Raw genomic sequence first — 19,939 nt, 5'->3', positions numbered from 1 at the left:
TTATTTTTTTTTTACGCCCGCTCTGTAACACACTGGCAAATTAATTAGTACTTTTCTTTTGTTCGTCTGCTTTTTCAATACTTTAATATAAATAAATGCATCAATTACCCCACACTCCACAACCTTCCTGGCCTGTCTTGTACCTGGACTAAACAAATATTTAAGCTTGCCAAACGGCTTTCCCAAATCAGAAAAGAATCGAAGAATTCAAGGAGAGAGAAAATATCTCAATGCCATTTAGGTTTTCTTTGCACCTTCACCATCTCAACTAATCAATCATATTTCCCCAACAGTACTAAAAAGAGAAAAAGATCAAAAACAAGGAAAAAGAAAACCAACACCGACTCATTTTTGTATCTACCTCTTCGTTGCTAAGTTCTTCCAAGTTTCAAGCTCCCCTGATCCCTTTCTTGACCTCCACCGCCGCCTAAGTTCCTCTTACCAATGACCCGTCCTTTTCCAGTCTAAAGGTCGGTTGTATCAGATTTCTGTTTCATGATGTTCATGTTAATGTTTGATTATTATTCTGTGGTCAACACTTGTCTATAGTATAGGATCAGTTTCTTACTTTTCTTGTTTTCTACTCTCATTTGGAGAAACATTCTATTTTCAATCATAATAGCTTTTCATTGATATATAGTTGAAGTTTCAACGGCATTGTTGTGGCAGCTTAGGCCTGCGTATATAGCCAAGAGACACCTTACCTGCTCATAACCCCAATCCTGTTCATAGTTCTGTGACCAACCCAGATCACAACAGTTTAATCTTTTTTTTTTGGGGCACTTTTATGCAAACATGATTAATTCTCAAGGCCGAGTGCAGGAGGGGTTTCCAGGAGCAAGTTCGTTCTTTTCGGGCATGTCGTCATCTTTGAAAATCCCTCCCCCTCGACCAATGGAGGGACTCCAAGAAACAGGTCCTCCACCGTTCCTTACCAAAACCTATGACATCGTCGACGATCAGACCACTGACCATATTGTTTCTTGGAGTGGAGGGAACAACAGCTTTGTTGTTTGGGATCCCCAGGCCTTTTCCACCAGTCTTCTCCCCAAATATTTCAAGCACAACAATTTCTCAAGCTTTGTCCGACAGCTCAACACCTATGTAAGATTTTTGTTTTTTTTCGTTATTTCTTTTGGCAAATGATTTATAAGCTAGACTTCCATCTGATCATTTCAAGAGGAATGAAAAATTTTCTTTTTTTGAACAAATCTACAACTTGTTTCATGTACATGGAACACCTGGATCGAATCAATATATTCTATATATATCTACTAACTTTGTTCGCATTTTGTTTTATTTTTTTATGTTTTTGTTTTCGTATAGAAGTTATTGTTCTCTCCTATACTATTTGTATAGTGATCAATTTGATCGATCATGTGAATACATTTTTGTTCATTTAACGGATTGAAAAGGAAAGTGCAAAGATTAGAACATAAAATGTACGAGAAGTACCATATTTAACACAATATTCAGATGTTTCAGTCTTATTTTGTGTTGCTTTTTAAAGCGTTGGAATTATAATATGGCTTTCAAATACTCAATATTGTTACACCGAGTCTCTTATAATTAATGTATGTGATCGTGAAGACGGAATTTGATTAATGTTAGGGCTTTAGGAAGGTTGATCCAGATAGGTGGGAGTTTGCCAATGAAGGGTTTCTTAGAGGACGAAAGCATCTTCTAAAGAGTATAAGGAGGAGGAAAACGCCTCAACCTCAACCTCAGGCTTCACAGCAGGCTCTGGACACTTGTATTGAAGTTGGACGGTTTGGATTAGAAGGAGAAGTTGATTGGTTGAGGCGTGACAAGCAGGTTCTAATGGCAGAACTGGTGAAGCTTAGACAGCAGGAACAGGATAATAGAACTTACCTCCAAGCAATGGAGGATAGACTTAGAAAGACAGAACTGAAACAGAAACAGACGATGAGTTTCCTGGCAAGAGCAATGCAGAACCCCAACTTTATAAAACAACTAGTTCAGCAGAAGGACACCCGGAAAGAGATAGAGGAAGCGACAACTAAGAAGAGAAGACGACCTCTTGATCAAGGGCCTATTAACCTTGAAGTTGACGAATTAGGCCAAGGTGGAGAAAGCTTTGTTAAAGTTGAGCCTCAGGATCATGGTGACATGTCCGAGTTTGAAGTTTCAGTGCTGGACAGACTTGTTATGAACGTGCAGGGACCATGTTCTGGCCGAAGCCAATTAGAGAACCCAGACGAAGAACATATAGAGGAAGGAGAGAAACATGAAAGGAGAGATAAGGACCTTGACGAGGTATACTTCTGGGAAACTTTGTTGAATGATGGTTGTATCGAAGAAGAAATTGGTATAGCGGGTGTTGAAGAAGAAGATGAAGAAGAAGTGGATGTGTTGGCTGAGCAGCTTGGTTACCTGGCCTCTAGTCCTAAATAGAGAAGAACCACCCCTTGATTTGGCTTTCCACTTGTATTAATGCTTCAATTATGAGCTAGGTGGGACCCTCCTACACTATTTTGACTGCCCAATTATCTGTTTGTTTATTTGTTTTTGTTGTTGTTTCTTTATTTTCATGATCAGTTAATCTGGGTGATCTTCTTGATGTCAAAACACGGCCATGCAAGGAACAAGCTGAAATGCATGAACCATATGCATGCATGTGTATTACTCAAACGGAGTAATTAGCAGATCATCTACAAGATACAATTAATATTGTCACAGCAACATTTCATGCTGTGGCATTACTCACATTTTATCTCATCTAGTTGAAGGCGCCCTTAAATATCTTGGTGTATTGTTGCGTATTACTTAGTACTACTGCAGATTTCCATCGCCTCTCTCTTTTCCTGGATCTATTCTAAATTGATTGCTGGCAGTGATCTGGTATGTTTGAATAATTGCATGCATGCAGTGTCATTCTAGCTTTTTCTTAAAACATGAATTGTCCCCAACTCTTTAACAGATTGTAATTACATCTTATGTAAGGGATGGGAGTGAATTAATATGTTCATGATATGCAGCTATATTTGAGGATGGTTATATATATAAGCTAGCTCCAACCCTCCAAATATTCGAACCAAATTAAGGCGGAAAACAAGCAGATTTCAGATCACGCTGCTGCACTTTGTCTCGGCAGTGTTGTCGGTCATATTATATGTACTTTTGCAATAATTCATGTACGTATATGGACTTTTCTACAGGATATATAATTTGGCATATAATGATCAGTTTCCTAGCTAGATCAGTCTGTGGATTATATATGGTGGTCTCATCACCAATTAAAATGATTAAAATCTTAAAAATCTGATTGGCATTCCAAGTATGGTGAAATGTAGTGTTTTTAGACCACAATTAATCTATTATAACTATTGCTATTAAGTTCCAGTGATGTAATCTTTTAGAATAAGCAGTGATTTCACTTAGTATCATAGTAGAGGTCTTGAATTTAATCGGACCTGACTTTGCACCTTATTAATTTATTTAATTAAATATTTCAACCTATTTATTGAGGGGTTAGTTTGGCCCACACTTAATCCATTTAATGGCTGGCATTTTAATGCATATTAATCATCAACGTCATTTGTGAATTAGGGGGCAGGGTTAGAATGGCACAGCCTGTAAATTAGGGGTAGCAATATATGATATGAATCGTTAACCCAACACGAACATGATACAAAATTAGTGGGTTTGAGTTTGATGTTAACATATTCATGTCAAAAAGGATTAATCCGTCAAGACACGATTCATTAATGGGTCACTAACGAGTCAACCCGCTAATGACTCGTTTAAACCCGTAAATTTGAAATTTTTTTTTACTTAAAAATTATACTTATATCATTTTTAACCTAAAAATAAAAATACTTTAATCTTATTTTGTATTTCATATTTCTTTATAACTCTTTCTCTTAGTTCTCAGTTGAGTCAGTTCTCAAGAGTCACGATCGCCTCTCACACTTTCTATGGATTGTAATTTTAGTATTTTTATTGTAATTTTAGACATATGCAGTTAGTTTTATATTTTTAGGAGATATTGTGATTTCAAATTTTATATAAAATTATGTTAATCAAGTCAAATAGATTATTTGGATCAATTTAATCCATTTATATAAACAAGTTGAAATGGGTCAAAATGGATCGTATCGTGTAAATATATTTTTAATTAGTTCATAATGGGTCAAAACGAGTCGTGTTGTGTCAATCAATTATTTTAATAAATTATATTAGAATTTGAAAACTTGATACGTTAAATGTAAGAAAAACACTACTCTGTCGCCTCCAAACGTACTGCTCGGTTTGACTATTCAGTGAATTTTCTTTTTTTACCGAATGATGATAGAAGTGATTTTAAGTGTATTAATATATTTTTTTATTTTTTAAAAATATTTAAGTATATTAAAAAATATGAATAGAAAAAAAAATTATTTTTACAATTAATGGTAACAACTAACGGTACCACTCGGCAGCACAGAAGCACTCCTCTAAACGTAACTAGTAGTATTTAGATTAACACATATCGTATAATATACCGGCACGACACGAATCCGATTTATTAACATGATTTGACACCACTACAGTACTGTAAACACTGACGGTAATGCATATGATCGAACATGATCTGTGCCAGCTCTTAAAGATGTTTGGTAAATGGTAACCCTTTTCGTCTTTTTATGGGCTAAAGGGGGAAAAAAAAAAAAAAAAAAACCTGGAATATTTGCTGCTTTTGGTCACAGGAATTTAATGGTACTGTAACCGCCGAAATTGAGTAACATCTCAAGACTCAAAGCATGCATGTTGCATTATGATCTGTTAAAGCGATAAGGTTGCACATGCTGTGCCTGCGTACCTTAAAAAGGCTGTGCTGTCAATATTGCTCGACGAATTATAGCAATTTAGTTTTTCTTGTAGCAACTCAGATATCTCATGAATACCGATCGCTCGACCTAAAAGGCAAAAATCGATTTGTATGAATAAAAATTTAAATTTTAAGTTGTTTTAAAATAATATATTACCAGTACGGAAGTACGTCTTTCGTACCTGCTATTATGTATAATTAAATAAAATTTATATTAAAATAAAGTATTACGACAACAAATATTTTTTATAAAAATAAATTTATAAATTAATATATTTTTATTAATATATTAGATATATTTTATATTAAAATTAATTTTATAATTTAAGGTAGCAACTAAGCATATCATCTCCTTATTGCTACGGCCATTTCTCGGTCTTGAATCATATCATCTCCAAATATTAATATTAATATTATTTTAATATTTAAAAATATTAAATTATTTATTATATTTAAATAAATATAAATTTATTTAACTTTCATCTTATCTCAACTTATCAACTAACGATTGATTACAACGGTTGCATAAATTCAACGGTAAACTAAGGTCTCGTTTGTTTTCATGAAACATCTCATCTCATCTTACCTTATCATTATAATTTTTTCAAATTTTCACACAAAATAAAATAAACAATTCAACTTTTTCAAATCTCAAAATAAAAATAATATTAAAAAATATATTCTAATAATATTTTATTTAATTTTTTAACTTTAATTTCAACTCATCTCATTTTTAAAAATAAACGAGCAAAGCCTTGGCGGCGACAGTAGTACTGTTTTTCGAACGATGAGTCGTTCACAATGATTTAATGCAACAAATGGGCTGCTTGCATTTCAAACGTACCATTGGCTTAGAAAGCATGTTAAGATGAGTGGAAAGCATGTGATATCCTCTAATTATACATAATAAAAAAAATTAGAATATTATCACACACCCTTCACTATTCTGGATAGTATTTATAGTTTTTCCTTCTTATTAGCATGCTTTCTAATAGTGTAATGTATTAGATTTTTGTAATTTAATAGTGTAATGTATCAATTTTACTAATTTCGAGTAAAAAAAAATTTATCTTTATATGTAAAAGAAGTGATTGGTTTACATAGAAATCTTATGCAATAAAATTTATATATTAACGTGATTTAACGTGATGTAAAATTATTTTTTTTATAAAATAAATCCAAACATATTATATTAAGGCATGTAAAAAAAAAATTTATAAGATTTATGCGTATATCTGCTACTTTCTCAAAATACAATTGAAATTTACAAGTATTGGTGCTGCTACAAATTTAGAAAACTTTCCGAACACAAAAGTGACAATGTCATAATGAGACTAGGCATTCTCAACCTCAAAGTACTGTCTTTAGACTTCAAAAAAAAAAAAAAAAAAAGTACTGTCTTTAGCCACCGACAGCTAGCCTAACTCCCCATCTTAATCCACCACGAAAAGACTCTTATGTCCTCTGCAATGTTCTCTATTAGACATGTCAAGATGACTTTCCAATCCACATCGAAAGCCCAACTCCGATCTCATATTCCGACCAAAGTTAGAGATCAAGTTGGGCTCTAACTCCGATCGAAGTTGTCAGAATAGGAGTCTGAGGGTCGAATGAGAGGATAAATGAAAAAAGAGAATTTGTAAGAAAACGAAAGAAAAAGAGAAAAACGATGGAAACGATTGCAAGAGGGAAAAAAGAGACTTTCAGTTATGAGAAAACGAAGAAGGATGAGAGAAACAACATAGGATTTTGGTCTTTAATATATAGGAGGTGGCGACGACGTCGTTTTGAACTTTTGAGGGATTATTAAAAAAATTCTGCGAAATACACCATCACGTACACGAAGAGGTTCGAACGTGGGTCTATTAATTCAAAACACGGCATTGCACCATTAGGCCACTCAACTACTGAATATTTATGTTATAATATTAACTATATTAAGTCTAAATATCAAAGTCTAACTCCGATTCCGATTTCCATTTTCAAAAATTCCGCCTCCGTCGAAATCAGAATCCAAATTCTTTACACTAGCTCCTCAAGTGTATCTCTAGAATATTTTGGTTTTTATTTTATTTTTTATTTTTTTAAATGATACAAAAAAGCACACACACAAATACACTAGTAGTATTTTATTCAAATATTTGTAAAAAATAAAATACACTAAAGATAACTTTGAACCGAAAATTTAAAGGAGCTACCTAGCATTTTTCTTGATAATATTTATCATGTCAATTAATTTAATATAAAAATGATAGTTCACCATATACTATTAAAAAATTATTTTTATAAAAATAAAATAATTGGATGACTACCTAACGATAAAAATAATAAAAATACAAAAGAATGTGATGAATCGATGATTGACCATGCACCTCCTAGACTTTGTGGGAGTCGTCGCAAGCATCAAGTTAAACGACTGAAATCGGCTTGGTTATGTTTGGAACATAAATTTACTTCAATCTATCTTAAATTAATTATAGATGGGATTTGCTATATTAATTTTAACTTTTCATAGAAAATTTAAACGTATTTCAATCTATTTCATATATTTAAAGTTTAAACTCAAGTTTTGAATTTTGTTCCATTCTGATAGAATTATTGAAATTTTTCGTGTAAGAATAGTAATCAGCATAGTTTAACAGTTCCTTTTTCGGGTCGGTGGCACCCAGAAATAGCATTTATCGGAGACTAATTGCGAGCTGCCACATAGGTGTTTCTCAGTAAACCATATAAGACGCATAGCAAGGGATCACTCTACTCTCTCCCCTTCCGGCTCGAGCTCCAGACCGAATCTCTCCTTCCCAAGTCTCTCTCTCTATGTACTCGATCTCGATCTCTCTCATTCCTTTCTCTCATGAAAACTAATCGATCTTTAGAATCTCTCTCTCTCCTTCCCTCTCTCCCCTTCAATCTCCCTCACAAAAACCTTAAGAAAACGTTTGGATTCGAAGATGACTTGAGATGAGTTGAGATGGATTGTGAATAGTAATGAGATGAGTTGTGAATAGTAGTGAGATTTGTGAGTTAAAGTTGTTGAATAGTAATGAATAGTAGTGAAATGAGTTGAGATGAATTGAGATGAACTGAGATGAGCTGAGATGAGTTGCGAATCCAAACGTCTCCTAGACAAAGTTCAGAATCTCTCTCTCTCACTCATTCCCTCTCAAGAAGTCATTCGATCTCTCTCCTTCCCTCTCCCTCACGAAATCAAGAACCCAAAATTAAAACCCCGAAATCGGAGGACCTCAGGTACCAATTTCTCTAATCCCTGATTTTTTTTAGTTCCTAATTTTTTGTAATCCCTAATTTCTAATGGTTTGTGTTTTGTGCTTTTTGTTGTAAGGTTTTTGGCTTTGATTTCTCACTATCCACAAGTTGTAAGGAGAGAGAGGGAGATGGAGTGAAGAATCCTCGACAGGCAGCGTGAGGGAGGGTGTTTGCCCTTCGGTTCAAGAGAGAGAGAGTGAGAGAGCAGAGAGTAACCTTCAAAATCAGAGATTATGAGAGACTGAGGTTTCGTTGAGAGAGGAATTTACTTACAGGTTTTTACCTTTCGGGATTGAGAGAGAGAGAGAGAGCGAAAGAGAGTGTTTTACATTTCTGAAGTGTTTACTTTTTGCTTCAGAGAGGGATGGAGGAGTTATTCCCTATATGCACACCTCTACCGCAACTTCATATACCGCACACGTGGCAATGTGCCATTGGCTTTCGATATATGCAAGTTGTAAGAGACACATGTAGGAAGGTTTTCTCATAGTTTAATGGGGTGTTTTATTTCGGTCCAATTCCGGTCGTTCCAGTCCATTTCGGCCTGATTCCGGTGTTTTGGCAAGAATATAGATTTTAGTATGAAATTAATTAATATGAGAATTTGGTAAATATCTAGAAATGATAGTGGCAAACTTGTAAAATCGATGTCTCATTTTCTCCTTGCAACACGCTAACATGTCACATCTTTTTGTTCAGATTTTTTTTAACTCAATCTCTCCCCAACACCTACAGTAACCAGCCTTCCAAATAAGTTTTTATATTGTTTTACGTTGAATCAAATTTGTATTTTTTTTTTTAAAAAAAAAATATGTATTTTGAATCTCCGATTATTTCTCAATGGCGTCAAATGGAGTAATGACTAAAACTAAGTGGTATATTAGATATTTTAAGTAACCTTTTTCATATATATATTTATATTTTATCTATATAATGACTATTCTAAAATGATACATCGAAATATACTAGTATCGAAGTATTCCGTTTTAATACTTCAATCGAAATGATCACTGGAATGGAATTCAAAACTTTAATTTAAACTCATTTTAATTTATTTATATTCAAATACATTTAAATAAAATTTATAAAATATTATCATTCACAAACCAATTCCAATCATCTCAACATTCAAATGTGACCTCGGTAATTTCATCTTGGTGGTCACTTACTCCTGGTTAATCGCCCTTTGTTTTGTTTTTGTTTTTTTAAAATATTTTACTTATTCTCTTGAGAAACTAAACATCCAATTATTTTATTTTTTTTAATTATAATGCCTCATCATGCATCCACGTCACTTAATTAATAAAAAGACACCCAACAAATGACACATGCATTGTCTCATCAATTTCATTTTTTTAAAAATATAGTAAAATTTATAATACGAATTTTGTAATAAGAACATATTTTTCTTTTTAATTTCAATCTGATCAATTGCAATATTGAGGTTTGACCGAAATCTTTGATCTTATAAGCAAATCCTATATTTATTGGTAAATTTATATGTATAAATATACATTGACACACGTATATATAACCGGCATCATTGACTTCATTGAAAATTGCTCGAAATCTTTGATATTAAGAGAAATGTTTTAGTTACGAAGAAATTTCACAAAAATAAATTTATCTATTAACGTAATTTGATGTGTTACGTTAGATTATAAAGTTACTTTTATTGTAAAATAAATCTAACATATCATATAAATTTATGTCAGTTTATGAATTTATTTTGTAGAATTTCTTTGTGCATGTAACACTTTTATTTAATTAAAATAAAATTATATACACTACACTCTCATCTTACTATATAAGAGATATGACACATTTATTATTATTAGATGATTTTTTATCATCAAATTATGATAAATATATCACATCTTATATAGAGATATAAGTAGCATGAGATATACAGATATATAAGAAGTATGATAGCATGATATATATTATTACTCTAATTAAATTCTTCAATTAAGGGCAGGATTGTGGTTAAGGACATTTTTATCCGGCTTTATGTGTAGCAAAAGGACAATTTCGTCGACCTAAATGGCGCGACTGAACGCGTAACGACGACGACTCGTCGTTTGTCAAGACCCCAAATGTGCTCCGAACACGTCAATCTCTCTCCCAAAACCTTCGTTTCGAAGCTCTCTTTCAATAACACGATTCCACGAAGATCTTCATCTTCAATCTGGTAAAACCCAACCGATCTAACTCTCCGAATCTCATCTCTCTATTTTTCGCTCTCTGTAATGCAGTTGGCGACAATCAAGCACGACTGGGAGATCGGCCGGCTCGTCATCTGATCAGAGCCGACTAATTGAGAATCAACCATTCTTGTATTTTTGAATGGGGTCGGTGCCGTCAACGCCGCTCAAAAGCGGCAACGCGCGGCCACAGGATACAGCGGAGTTCCTGATCGGAACGTTCGTCGGAGAGGAATCGTTCCCTATCTCCTCCGATTACTGGCAGAAACTCCTCGAACTCCCTCAAAACCTTCACTGGCCCTCCCACCGTGTTCTCCAGGCCTGTCAGCTTTTCGGTTAGCTAATTCCATCCTGGTCTTCGTTATTATCAGGATTAATTCCCTCTCATTGTATTCGCAGTGTATAGATATGCTTGAATTAGATACTACTTTAAATGCTTAGAATGCGATGCTGTAATTGACTGATTTATGCTATTTTTTCGAGCTTTTTAAATCTGAATTTGGCTTCTATGTGATCACTCACCATTTCCTCTTTTATTGTTGTTTTGAATTTTTATATTTCGATTTTGTGCCTGTTTTGGTTTTCTCCCTTCGTGCAGCGCAAAACAACCAATGCACCAGGCACCTGGCAAAGTTTTTGATCCACCTTTCATGGTGTTTGCAAGACTGTATATCAGCTTCTGGTGCTCCGTCCGATGTATACGATAAGGCTGTTAATGCTGTCTACATCACATCTGTTTTCTTAAAACACTTGATTGAAAATGCCAAAAGTAATGACATTGAGGATTTGTACTTGTCCTTAGATGAAAATGAACCTATACCAAAGGACTTGATCCAAGGTAATCCATTTGTAATTCGCTGCAATATTAGTTTATGAGTTACTCCTTCATGATCATCTATGAAATTAATGATGTGGTTTGAAACAGCTGTTAGTAATAGGCGTTTTTCCAAAATTGTATTTTGTTTTATATTAGATATATCGTTGATGTGGTTTGAAACGACAGTTAACAATAGGTGATTGTCCGAAATTGTATTAAGTTTTATATTAGATTTATCATGGCTTTTATAAAAATCTTTTATGTTTCTTGAAAAACGTGTGTAATGTGAGAAATGGAGGACCATGAACTTTACCTTTGGAGAGTTCTATTTATTTGGAGACAGTTTAGAAAGGAAAGGTATATATTTATATAATTACTGGAAATCAAATATCCACTCTTTTTGTCTGTGTTGCGGGGTACTTGGTCGAAAATTCTCCCGTCTGTATATAAGAATTTATCAAAACATCGCATTTGATGCACAGGTGTTTCTTTTTCACCTGCTTGAGTTAAGTCTAGATGGGTGATAATAGCATAGTTGTTATTCTAGATTTCCATTTATAATGTTAGGGCGTATCTCATTGCCCTAGCATTGCCATGTAAGTAGCTCACATCATTCAGGAGCCTCTCTTTCTTATCTATCACACTAGTAATGTATGTCGGTAGGAGTGATTGTGTTAGATGGTCTTGCTGCAACTATTTCCCTAGAAATCTGCCTTGAACCAATACATAATTTCTTTTCTCAATGAGAAAGCAATGAGGATGAAGGATTGGTGTTCTTTTCAACATAGTTAGATGGTAGTTAAGGTGGCTGCTAGAGAATTTCCTGCCCTTGATGGACCTCAAAGTTAAAGTGAATTTGAAGGAAACATTTGATCTGTCCATGAAGACTTTATCACACGATATACCTTGGGTTAGTTGAACATATCCTATGTCATTTCTACTGGGCTTTCCTGGCTTTGTTGGGTGATCGGAATTTGGATTTTAGATGGGAACTGCAATAGGTTCTCCAGTTATTTGTTTTGAGCTGTATTTTAGCTGCTTTTTTTTATGGATATTTTTCTATGCTTAGTAGAAAAATCATTATAGGACTCAAATTAGTGTCCTCTTTTTTTTTTTTTAATGTTTTGCAGATGAAAGCATTGAAGATCTAATTATCCATAGGGTGCTTAGTTTTATCAGCTCAGTAGCTGTGAGGTACATGTTAGACTTATCTATTGGTTTGTGGTTCTTGAGAATTACATGTTATGTTCCCCTGATTATTGTTTATATTCTCACAAGTCCCAACACGTACCTTCTACACTTGGAGCTTCTTAATTTCATGCTGATTGCAATGTCAACTCAGCTTCTTTGTGGGCCATCTCCAGGACCAAAAGATGTGAACCCATTTATTGACGCAGCAATGGTTCAGGTTAAATTATTATGCTTTGGTCCAGATTTCCAGATCGTTCCAATACATTGTTAGCATCTCAGATTGCTACTGCTATTTTCAGGATAGCTCTTTGGTTAGTTTGGTTGTGTGCAAACTGCTGCTCAATTACATCTCACAACCTGGCATGCCTTTCAAAAGTGCATCTTATTCGATATTTTATGAAGGAAATCAGCCTAGTGTTCTTCAAAGAGTAGGTTCTGCAGCTGGTATGGTGGTTTTCTTTGATGCTCATTCTTTCTAGCTTGCACCTAGGAGTTTTAACTGCTGGTAGTTTTCTTTGATGCTCATTCTTTCTAGCTTGCACCTAGGAGTTTTAACTGCAGGTGCCACTGATAATAGATCAAATAGCACTATTTTATGCTTTGTTTTCCATCATTCTCCCAGTATTTCACATATTTATGCTTCTTTAGAATATTATCACATCCTTTTTCATCAATGAGAGAGAAGTTTTTGGGCAATGTTTAAGGCTTATATCGTTCATCGAATCTTATCCGGATATTCTCGTTGCAGCAAATTTTGTTTTATTGCCTTTGAGTTATTTGGGCAATTCAAAAGGTGAATACTCGAAAAGTCCATTGGCAGACTGCAGTCTGCTTGTGCTTCTTGTGCTCATTCATTATCATAAATGTGTTGTGAGCAATGACTCCAAGACGGACAAGAGTGTTGATAGTGCTACTTCAGATTCCCTTCTAAAAGAGAACACATATTTTTCTGACAACCATTACTGCAAAGCCTTGGAAAATGCAAAAGACGTTGAATGTAAGATTGTTAATCTTGCTATTTATTTATTTTAGCTAGGTTTCCTTCAGTAACTTAGTTCCCTGCTTGCAGTTGACCGTATAGATGTTGAAGGGAATGCACATAGTGGTCCAGTTGTGAGGTTACCATTTGCTTCTCTGTTTGATACTCTTGGCATGTGAGTATGTTTTCTTCCTTCTGTATCAGTATTTTAAGTTTGGACTTGTTATTTGAGTTATATCATGTGAGGGTACAATTATATACTGTGTGCACCTACCTTTGAGTATGCTTGATCAAAATAGATCAATTTCATTAGCTTTCTTGATAACCAAATACGCCTGCAAATATATTGTACTTGTCTTTTGTGCCTAGCAACAGTAACTTAGAACACCAGGCCTCCTGTTTTGTATGTTACCATGCATCTTCTTGGAAACCATAACAGTTCTGACTTTGCAGGTGCTTGGCTGATGAGGCTGCTGTCCTATTGCTTTATTCATTGCTGCAAGGGAACTCTGACTTTTTGGAGTATGTCTTAGTGCGAACTGATTCAGATACATTGGTATGAAGTAGCAGTTTAAGTTTTTCTTTTCAGCATAAACAAAATAAAGACTACTCTCTCTCTCTCTCTCTCTATATATATATATATATATATATAGATATCCACATATATATATGTATTTATGTATGGTGCAAATAACTTGAGCTTAACTAAGTTGTTAAAACTTTTTTAATTAAGCAATCTGTTGTGCCGTCTGTCATATTTACTACTGATGTGGAATAGCTTCAGCATAGCCTAATTCTTATCTGTGTTTTCATGATGAAATTAACAGTTGATGCCCCTTTTGGAGGCTTTATATAATGCTCCTTGGAGGACACCAAATCAAATCTACATGTTGCTGATTATACTTCTCATCCTAAGTCAGGATTCTTCATTTAATGCAAGCATTCATAAGCTGGTAAGGATTTCATTTGTTTGCCATTTAACTTCTACACAAGGATTGTATTGACATAGATTATCAGGACAGATATTGCCTGGTGTTCCATGGTACAAAGAACGACTTCTGCAACAGACATCTCTTGGTTCCCTGATGGTCATTATTCTCATAAGGACTGTGCAATATAATCTATCTAAGTTGCGGGTAAGACCTTACAAACACAATTTCCAAATTGCTTATTTTCTATAATTTTGATGACTCTGTTGAAACTTATATACTAGAGAGTGCTAGATAGCAGGCTTGCTTATTTAACTTGAAATTGATGTCCATTATGAAAAAAAATCCTTTCTATAAAATTCCAACATTTAATATCTGGGATCAGATGTGTTAACTTGATTCTTTGTTCAATATGTCAAAAGACAATGAAAATACTTTTATGACAAGTACATGCAAGTCAAGCACACGGGATTGAACCCATGCTTCTCCTTCATTTCTTATTTTCAGTGGGAGTAGGTGTCATTTTGTATGAAGGCTATTTGACATTTTTTTTTTTATAAGTAAAAGTTTTTTTTTTTTTTTAATATATATATATATATATATATATTTTCATCGATATATCAATTTTAAGGTTTTTCTGGGGATGATGGTGGGGCCTCAACCAGAACCTGATCCCCTAGGAAATGGCCCAACTAGGAGTCCCAAATCTGTATTGGATATTTGCGAGTCACCCATTGCCATGTCGTAACTTGGTTATTCAATCCAGAACCTGAGCCTCGAGGTTGAGACAGGTTATTAACTGCATTATAGGTAGTTATATTAAAAATTGGTGTATATACCTGAAATTGCTACAGGTTTCAAATCTTAATTCTGAAGCTAGTCCTACCCTACAAAACGCAGCAAATCATTTTTTCTCTCAAGCCAATCCTCCCCATTCCACCCTCCGACCCTTATTGGCCAGTGGTCTTTGGACCAAATAGCCTCCCCCTTCTCTACTTGGAGGCAAAAATAGTTTTTGTAGGGCAAGTTCATAGGTTCAGTGCCTCGTAGGTGAGTGTTTTGTATTTACCTATCCACGATGAAAAAAAAAAAAAAAACACTGAACCATTTGATGTTTCTCAAAATCAGTTCAGAACCAGTTTCCATAATGTTTTTCATAAATGCATTTCAAATCAAAGACGATGTTGGCGTGTAGCTGGTCATCTACTTGTAGGACAACTCTTCTTCCCATGATCATTTATTAAATGGTCAATTATGCAGGATGTTTATCTTCATACAACCTGTCTTGCAACATTGGCAAACATGGCACCTCATGTCCACCGTTTGAGTTCATATGCATCTCAGAGGGTGGTCAGCCTTTTCTTTATGCTCTCACGCAAGTAGGTTACTCCTGTTCATTTTATTTTCCTGGGCCTTCATGCTGTGCTGCTTCATGTTCTGGTGTTTTATGATTGCTGCCATTAATGTATCACTGGATTTAGGTATAACAAATTAGTGGAGCTAAGAGATAATAAGGTGATTCTAGGCAAAGGCAACTCAATAAACAGCCTTTCAGAAGATGTGGTCCGTAACACACTCAAATTCGAGGCTATTTGGATTTTGCTTCTCATATTTTAGTCTATTGCTAAGCTAGATTATTTTTTGTTGCAGTCAGCGGAGTTGCATATATATACAGACTTCCTCAGACTTGTTCTTGAAATTTTAAATGCTATTTTGACTTATGCCCTTCCACGGAATCCGGAGGTATCATCTTTTGATGTGTAATGATTTAAGTGATATTAAAAAAAAAAAAGTGATTTTTTTTTCTTTAAATTTCACATCAGTGCCTTTCAGGTTTTCTGAATTCCCCACTTTATGAAATCGAGCAGGTTGTTTATGCGATAATGCACAGACAGGAGGTCTTTCAGCCTTTCAAGAATCATCCTCGCTTCAATGAGCTGCTTGAAAACATTTATACTGTATGCTCCAGAATATTTTATTAGGGATTTCTTCATCAATTTGTTATATGGCAAGGTTATGTTGCTTAATTATCCATAAGGATTTCTTATATGCTACTTATGGAAAAAAAGGATTTCTTATATGCTATGTTTTCGCGAGTGCATTTGGCTTTATGGTCTCTTCTGCCTCTGTAGGTATTAGATTTTTTTAATAGTCGCATGGATGCCCAATCAATGGATGGTGAATGGTCAGTAGAGAAAGTATTGCAAGTCATAATTCTTAACTGCCGATCTTGGCGGGGTGAGGGGATGAAGGTGAAGAATGGAGGAAAAGATTTTAAACTTAGAAGTTTAGTCTAAAATGGGAATATTGTCTTGAGGATTAACATGCCCTTGTTTTAACAGATGTTTACGCAACTACGCTTCACATATGAACAAGAGAGTCATCCAGAAGAGTTCTTTATTCCATATGTGTGGAAACTAGTTTTATCCCGTCGGTACTGTTCCTGCATCCCTCATTCCTTATTATTTTATAAAACTCTACTCAACTAAATCATTATCCAAGTAATTCGTATCTGCTGCATGATCATGTTGGTTTTGAGTTTCTTAAACTTATTTGAATGATTACCACGGAGATTCCTTTCACACTGCTAATAAATTGGAAACCACTGTCCATTTTAATGAACCTTGTAATCGATGTTTTAGTTTTAGTTATTTATTATTATTTTTTTACTTTGCCTTCAATTTGTGGTTCCTGTAAGTGTACTGATTCCTTTGTTCCATCATTCAATCTTTATTCAGTGTACTCAGCTTCAATTCGGGAGCCATAAATTTGTTTCCAGTTGATCCACCTATGGAAGTAAGCTTATGGATACATTTTATGAAGTTCACTTGATAAAATTATGTAGTTAGAATTTTTTTTCTTTTTTTGCTTATGGATACATTCTATTGTGTGTGTGTGGGTGGGTATATGCGCATGGTTGTGTGGCGCGTGTGCATACACTTGTCACTTGTCACCAATAGCATCTCAGCTTGATCATGAAGCGTAACTTAAGTAAATGACCGAATTAAGAACTCCTTCAGTAGTGATGTTACTCAGCTTATGGAGGGGAGGTCATTGCAGATGTGCTTATACTAGGTTTATTTTCATTTTTGGCTTGTAACCCTTCCCAATTTCAAGATGCTTGCATATCAAAAAGTTTGCTGATCTTTCTTTTCATGTCAGCAAACAATTTACCTACACATTTTGGTTTGGTCATCATTTTCAATAACACAGTTCTTTACTTTGTTGTAGAAAAAAGAGAATGATGGAGAGGTAAGTAGCAAGTCCCGCAATGATGAGCTGAGCATGCACGGACTTCTCCTTGATCCGTAGGGGGGGGTGCGATAAAAATCGTCGACCAGAAAGATTCATGGTTCCTGGTGCGTGCATTTGTAAATATATGAAATAGGAGAGTATATTCTCCTCAATTCTTTTTGTTCATATTTTGCTACAATGTAGAGGCCCTTCGCACAGAAAACAATTGACATAATCAGTGTAACGGATAAGTATGATGCTGCTCATCAAACACCAGAAAAAAAGATAAGAAAAGAGAATTACATATGATGCCCAATTCCATTTCTATACCATTGTTTTCGGAGTGAAACATAAACGTTACCCATAACCGCCAGACAATCTGAGTTATGTCCTTTTGTTCTTCCATTGTTTAGCATTTTCTGTAACATGGCTGCCAAGGCATACTTAGGAAGTGAAAATTTCTATAGTTTTCGAGATTTTTTGAAAAACTTTTAGATGCGTTTTGTATTGAATTTTATAAAAGTGAATAGGTAAAATGAATGTTCTCTTGGGTCTTGAGATGTAATTGTGAGATGTGTTTTTTTCAGTTCTTCGAAAGTTGCTATGATTTTTTTATGTTTGTTTTTGTTTTTAATCAGAAACTTGAGAAAATGGTTTGACGACTTTTTTAGAAAGATTTTTAAAAAATCATACGTTGATCCCTCAATTTAAATATTTATCGTTCCCTTCAACTTGCGCCAAAGTATCTGTCGGTAAAAGAATGTGTTGCGGACAATTATTAGACTTCATTTGATTTAAAAAATATTTCATCTCATTTTATTATTATAATTTTATTAAATTTACATATAAAATATAATAAACAACTTATTTTTTTAAATTTTAATTCAAAATTTTCAAATAATATTTTATTTAATTTTTATAAAAAAATATCTTTATCTCATCTCTAAATCCGGAACAAGTATTAGAGTTCATACCGCTTTCTCTAACTTAAAAATATTACAAAGTTTCTTTATATATATATATATATATATATATATATATTTATTACAAAGCTCAACTACGATATGACGTTCCTCGGCTTGACATATATTTGTTGTCGTTGGAAAGCTTGAAAACAACCAGAATGCAGAAGTAACCGACCCAAATTCGGAGTGAAAAAAATTTGCAATTATTAATTGAAAAATTCTAGACATAAAGTTCTGCAAATCAATTAAAAATATATGAATTTACTCTTTTTAATATTATATTTCATATTTCAAAAATAAAAAAATAAAATCACATTTTATTAAATAATGTAAAATTTCGCTATAGTACGACTCTTATTTTCTGTGGGGACACTGCATTCAATATTCATTTCCATTTCTTCTTGTTTCAATTCCAACACCTTGCCTACTGCGTTGGTATTATTATATAATAGTCATTAAATCAATCTTTATTTCTTACGATTATAAATCGTTTGTATTTTAAAGCACTGAAATCGGATCATACAAGTAATAAATTATATTATATAAAAATTATCACTTGCTTCCCACTTTCTAGAATTACATGGGATCCCATAAAAAAAAAAAAAAAAAGGAAAAAGAAAAGAAAAAAATTACATGGGATCATCACTTGTATTAATTAATGGTGGAGAAAGAAAGGCCTACACTATGGTTCCTCCTTTTACAAACTCAGTAAAGGCAAGTGCAACCAAACCCAACATGGCGAACCTCCCATTCCAAAGCTCAGCATCCGAGGTCATCAACCCCTTTGACTTCGACTCCACGCTCACCCCTTTGAACAGAGGAATCAGAGATGCAAACGACAGCAAAATACTGGTTCCTAAGAACCATGGGATCCCACCATCTGATATCTGCGCGAACAGATCCTGCCCCCTTGATACCTCCACCGCCATCGCCGCGACGAAGCCGATCATCGCTAGCCTGCCGTTTATCCTCTCCGGTGCCGGTCCACTGAATGCCAGCACGTCCGAGAACCTCGTACTGACCTGTTCACAGCAAAACATGCAGTCAAAATGCTAGATCTAACAACGTTTATCTGTACCCATACATACTCCAGAACCCTAAATCAAGCCCTTCCCGGGATTAAGGTCACTACCTTGGGTGGCTGTGGTGTAGGTGGTGGTGAGGTCTGCTGCTCCTGCCAAAAAGAAAAAAAAGAAGCAAGGAACCGTACGTAAGATTAAGTTCACTCCTAACACGATAAGCTATAACAATAAAACTAATTCACCATCAAAACAGAGATCAAGCTTGAGACCTCGTTTGCCTCAGACGTGCAGCGCACCCTCATCCAAGTGTTTCTCGGCAAACGGAGCACATTAGCATTGGGAAGAAACTGGTTCACCCTGGGTCTGTTTGTCAGACGGGTACTCAAATTGCTCGACAAGATGGATTGCATTGTAGCTGAGGTTGCCATCTAAGTAGGTAGTGAAGAGATCAGACTTGGAGAATTCTAAGCTATCGAAATGCGTTGCAAGCAATGGAAGAG

General features: G+C 34.6%; 3 protein-coding genes across 7 annotated transcripts; 2 read left to right on the top strand and 1 right to left on the bottom strand.

Annotated features, from left to right (window-relative positions):
* Window positions 1–132: 132 nt before the first annotated feature.
* Window positions 133–2,685, top strand: LOC121245868 (heat stress transcription factor A-6b-like). 3 transcript variants are annotated; one of them, XM_041143776.1, is made up of 3 exons: window positions 133–470; window positions 811–1,104; window positions 1,612–2,685. In XM_041143776.1, exons 2-3 carry the CDS (start codon window positions 859–861, stop codon window positions 2,413–2,415), a joined length of 1,050 nt encoding a protein of 349 aa, XP_040999710.1. In that variant the 5' UTR covers window positions 133–470; window positions 811–858; the 3' UTR covers window positions 2,416–2,685. The 3 variants fall into 3 exon arrangements, with proteins under 3 accessions (XP_040999710.1, XP_040999709.1, XP_040999707.1); XM_041143775.1 differs by having other exon boundaries at window positions 134–470; window positions 823–1,104; XM_041143773.1 differs by lacking the exon at window positions 133–470 and having other exon boundaries at window positions 477–1,104.
* Window positions 2,686–10,181: 7,496 nt separating this feature from the next.
* LOC121245850 (dymeclin-like) lies at window positions 10,182–17,761 on the top strand. 3 transcript variants are annotated; one of them, XM_041143739.1, is made up of 18 exons: window positions 10,184–10,637; window positions 10,901–11,140; window positions 12,250–12,313; window positions 12,398–12,527; window positions 12,610–12,754; window positions 13,059–13,307; window positions 13,380–13,464; window positions 13,743–13,845; window positions 14,117–14,242; window positions 14,312–14,425; window positions 15,479–15,597; window positions 15,700–15,781; window positions 15,869–15,961; window positions 16,087–16,176; window positions 16,351–16,470; window positions 16,561–16,652; window positions 16,957–17,018; window positions 17,450–17,761. In XM_041143739.1, the coding sequence occupies exons 1-18, from the start codon at window positions 10,445–10,447 to the stop codon at window positions 17,461–17,463; spliced, it is 2,121 nt and encodes a 706-aa protein (XP_040999673.1). In that variant the 5' UTR covers window positions 10,184–10,444; the 3' UTR covers window positions 17,464–17,761. The 3 variants fall into 3 exon arrangements, 2 of the variants coding, with proteins under 2 accessions (XP_040999673.1, XP_040999672.1); XM_041143738.1 differs by having other exon boundaries at window positions 10,185–10,637; window positions 16,957–17,014; XR_005937013.1 differs by lacking the exons at window positions 16,561–16,652; window positions 16,957–17,018; window positions 17,450–17,761 and having other exon boundaries at window positions 10,182–10,637; window positions 16,087–16,251; window positions 16,283–16,392.
* Window positions 17,762–18,932: 1,171 nt separating this feature from the next.
* On the bottom strand, window positions 18,933–19,938 carry LOC121245892 (early light-induced protein 1, chloroplastic-like). Its single transcript, XM_041143800.1, has 3 exons — window positions 19,709–19,938; window positions 19,550–19,591; window positions 18,933–19,439 (listed from the first exon to the last, which is right to left on the bottom strand). Exons 1-3 carry the CDS (start codon window positions 19,865–19,867, stop codon window positions 19,095–19,097), a joined length of 546 nt encoding a protein of 181 aa, XP_040999734.1. The 5' UTR covers window positions 19,868–19,938; the 3' UTR covers window positions 18,933–19,094.
* Between the last annotated feature and the right edge of the window lies 1 nt (window position 19,939).

This window comes from Juglans microcarpa x Juglans regia, chromosome 1S (assembly GCF_004785595.1).
Source record: "Juglans microcarpa x Juglans regia isolate MS1-56 chromosome 1S, Jm3101_v1.0, whole genome shotgun sequence".
Lineage (NCBI taxonomy): Eukaryota > Viridiplantae > Streptophyta > Magnoliopsida > Fagales > Juglandaceae > Juglans > Juglans microcarpa x Juglans regia.
This window is presented reverse-complemented; position numbering and strand designations above follow the sequence as displayed.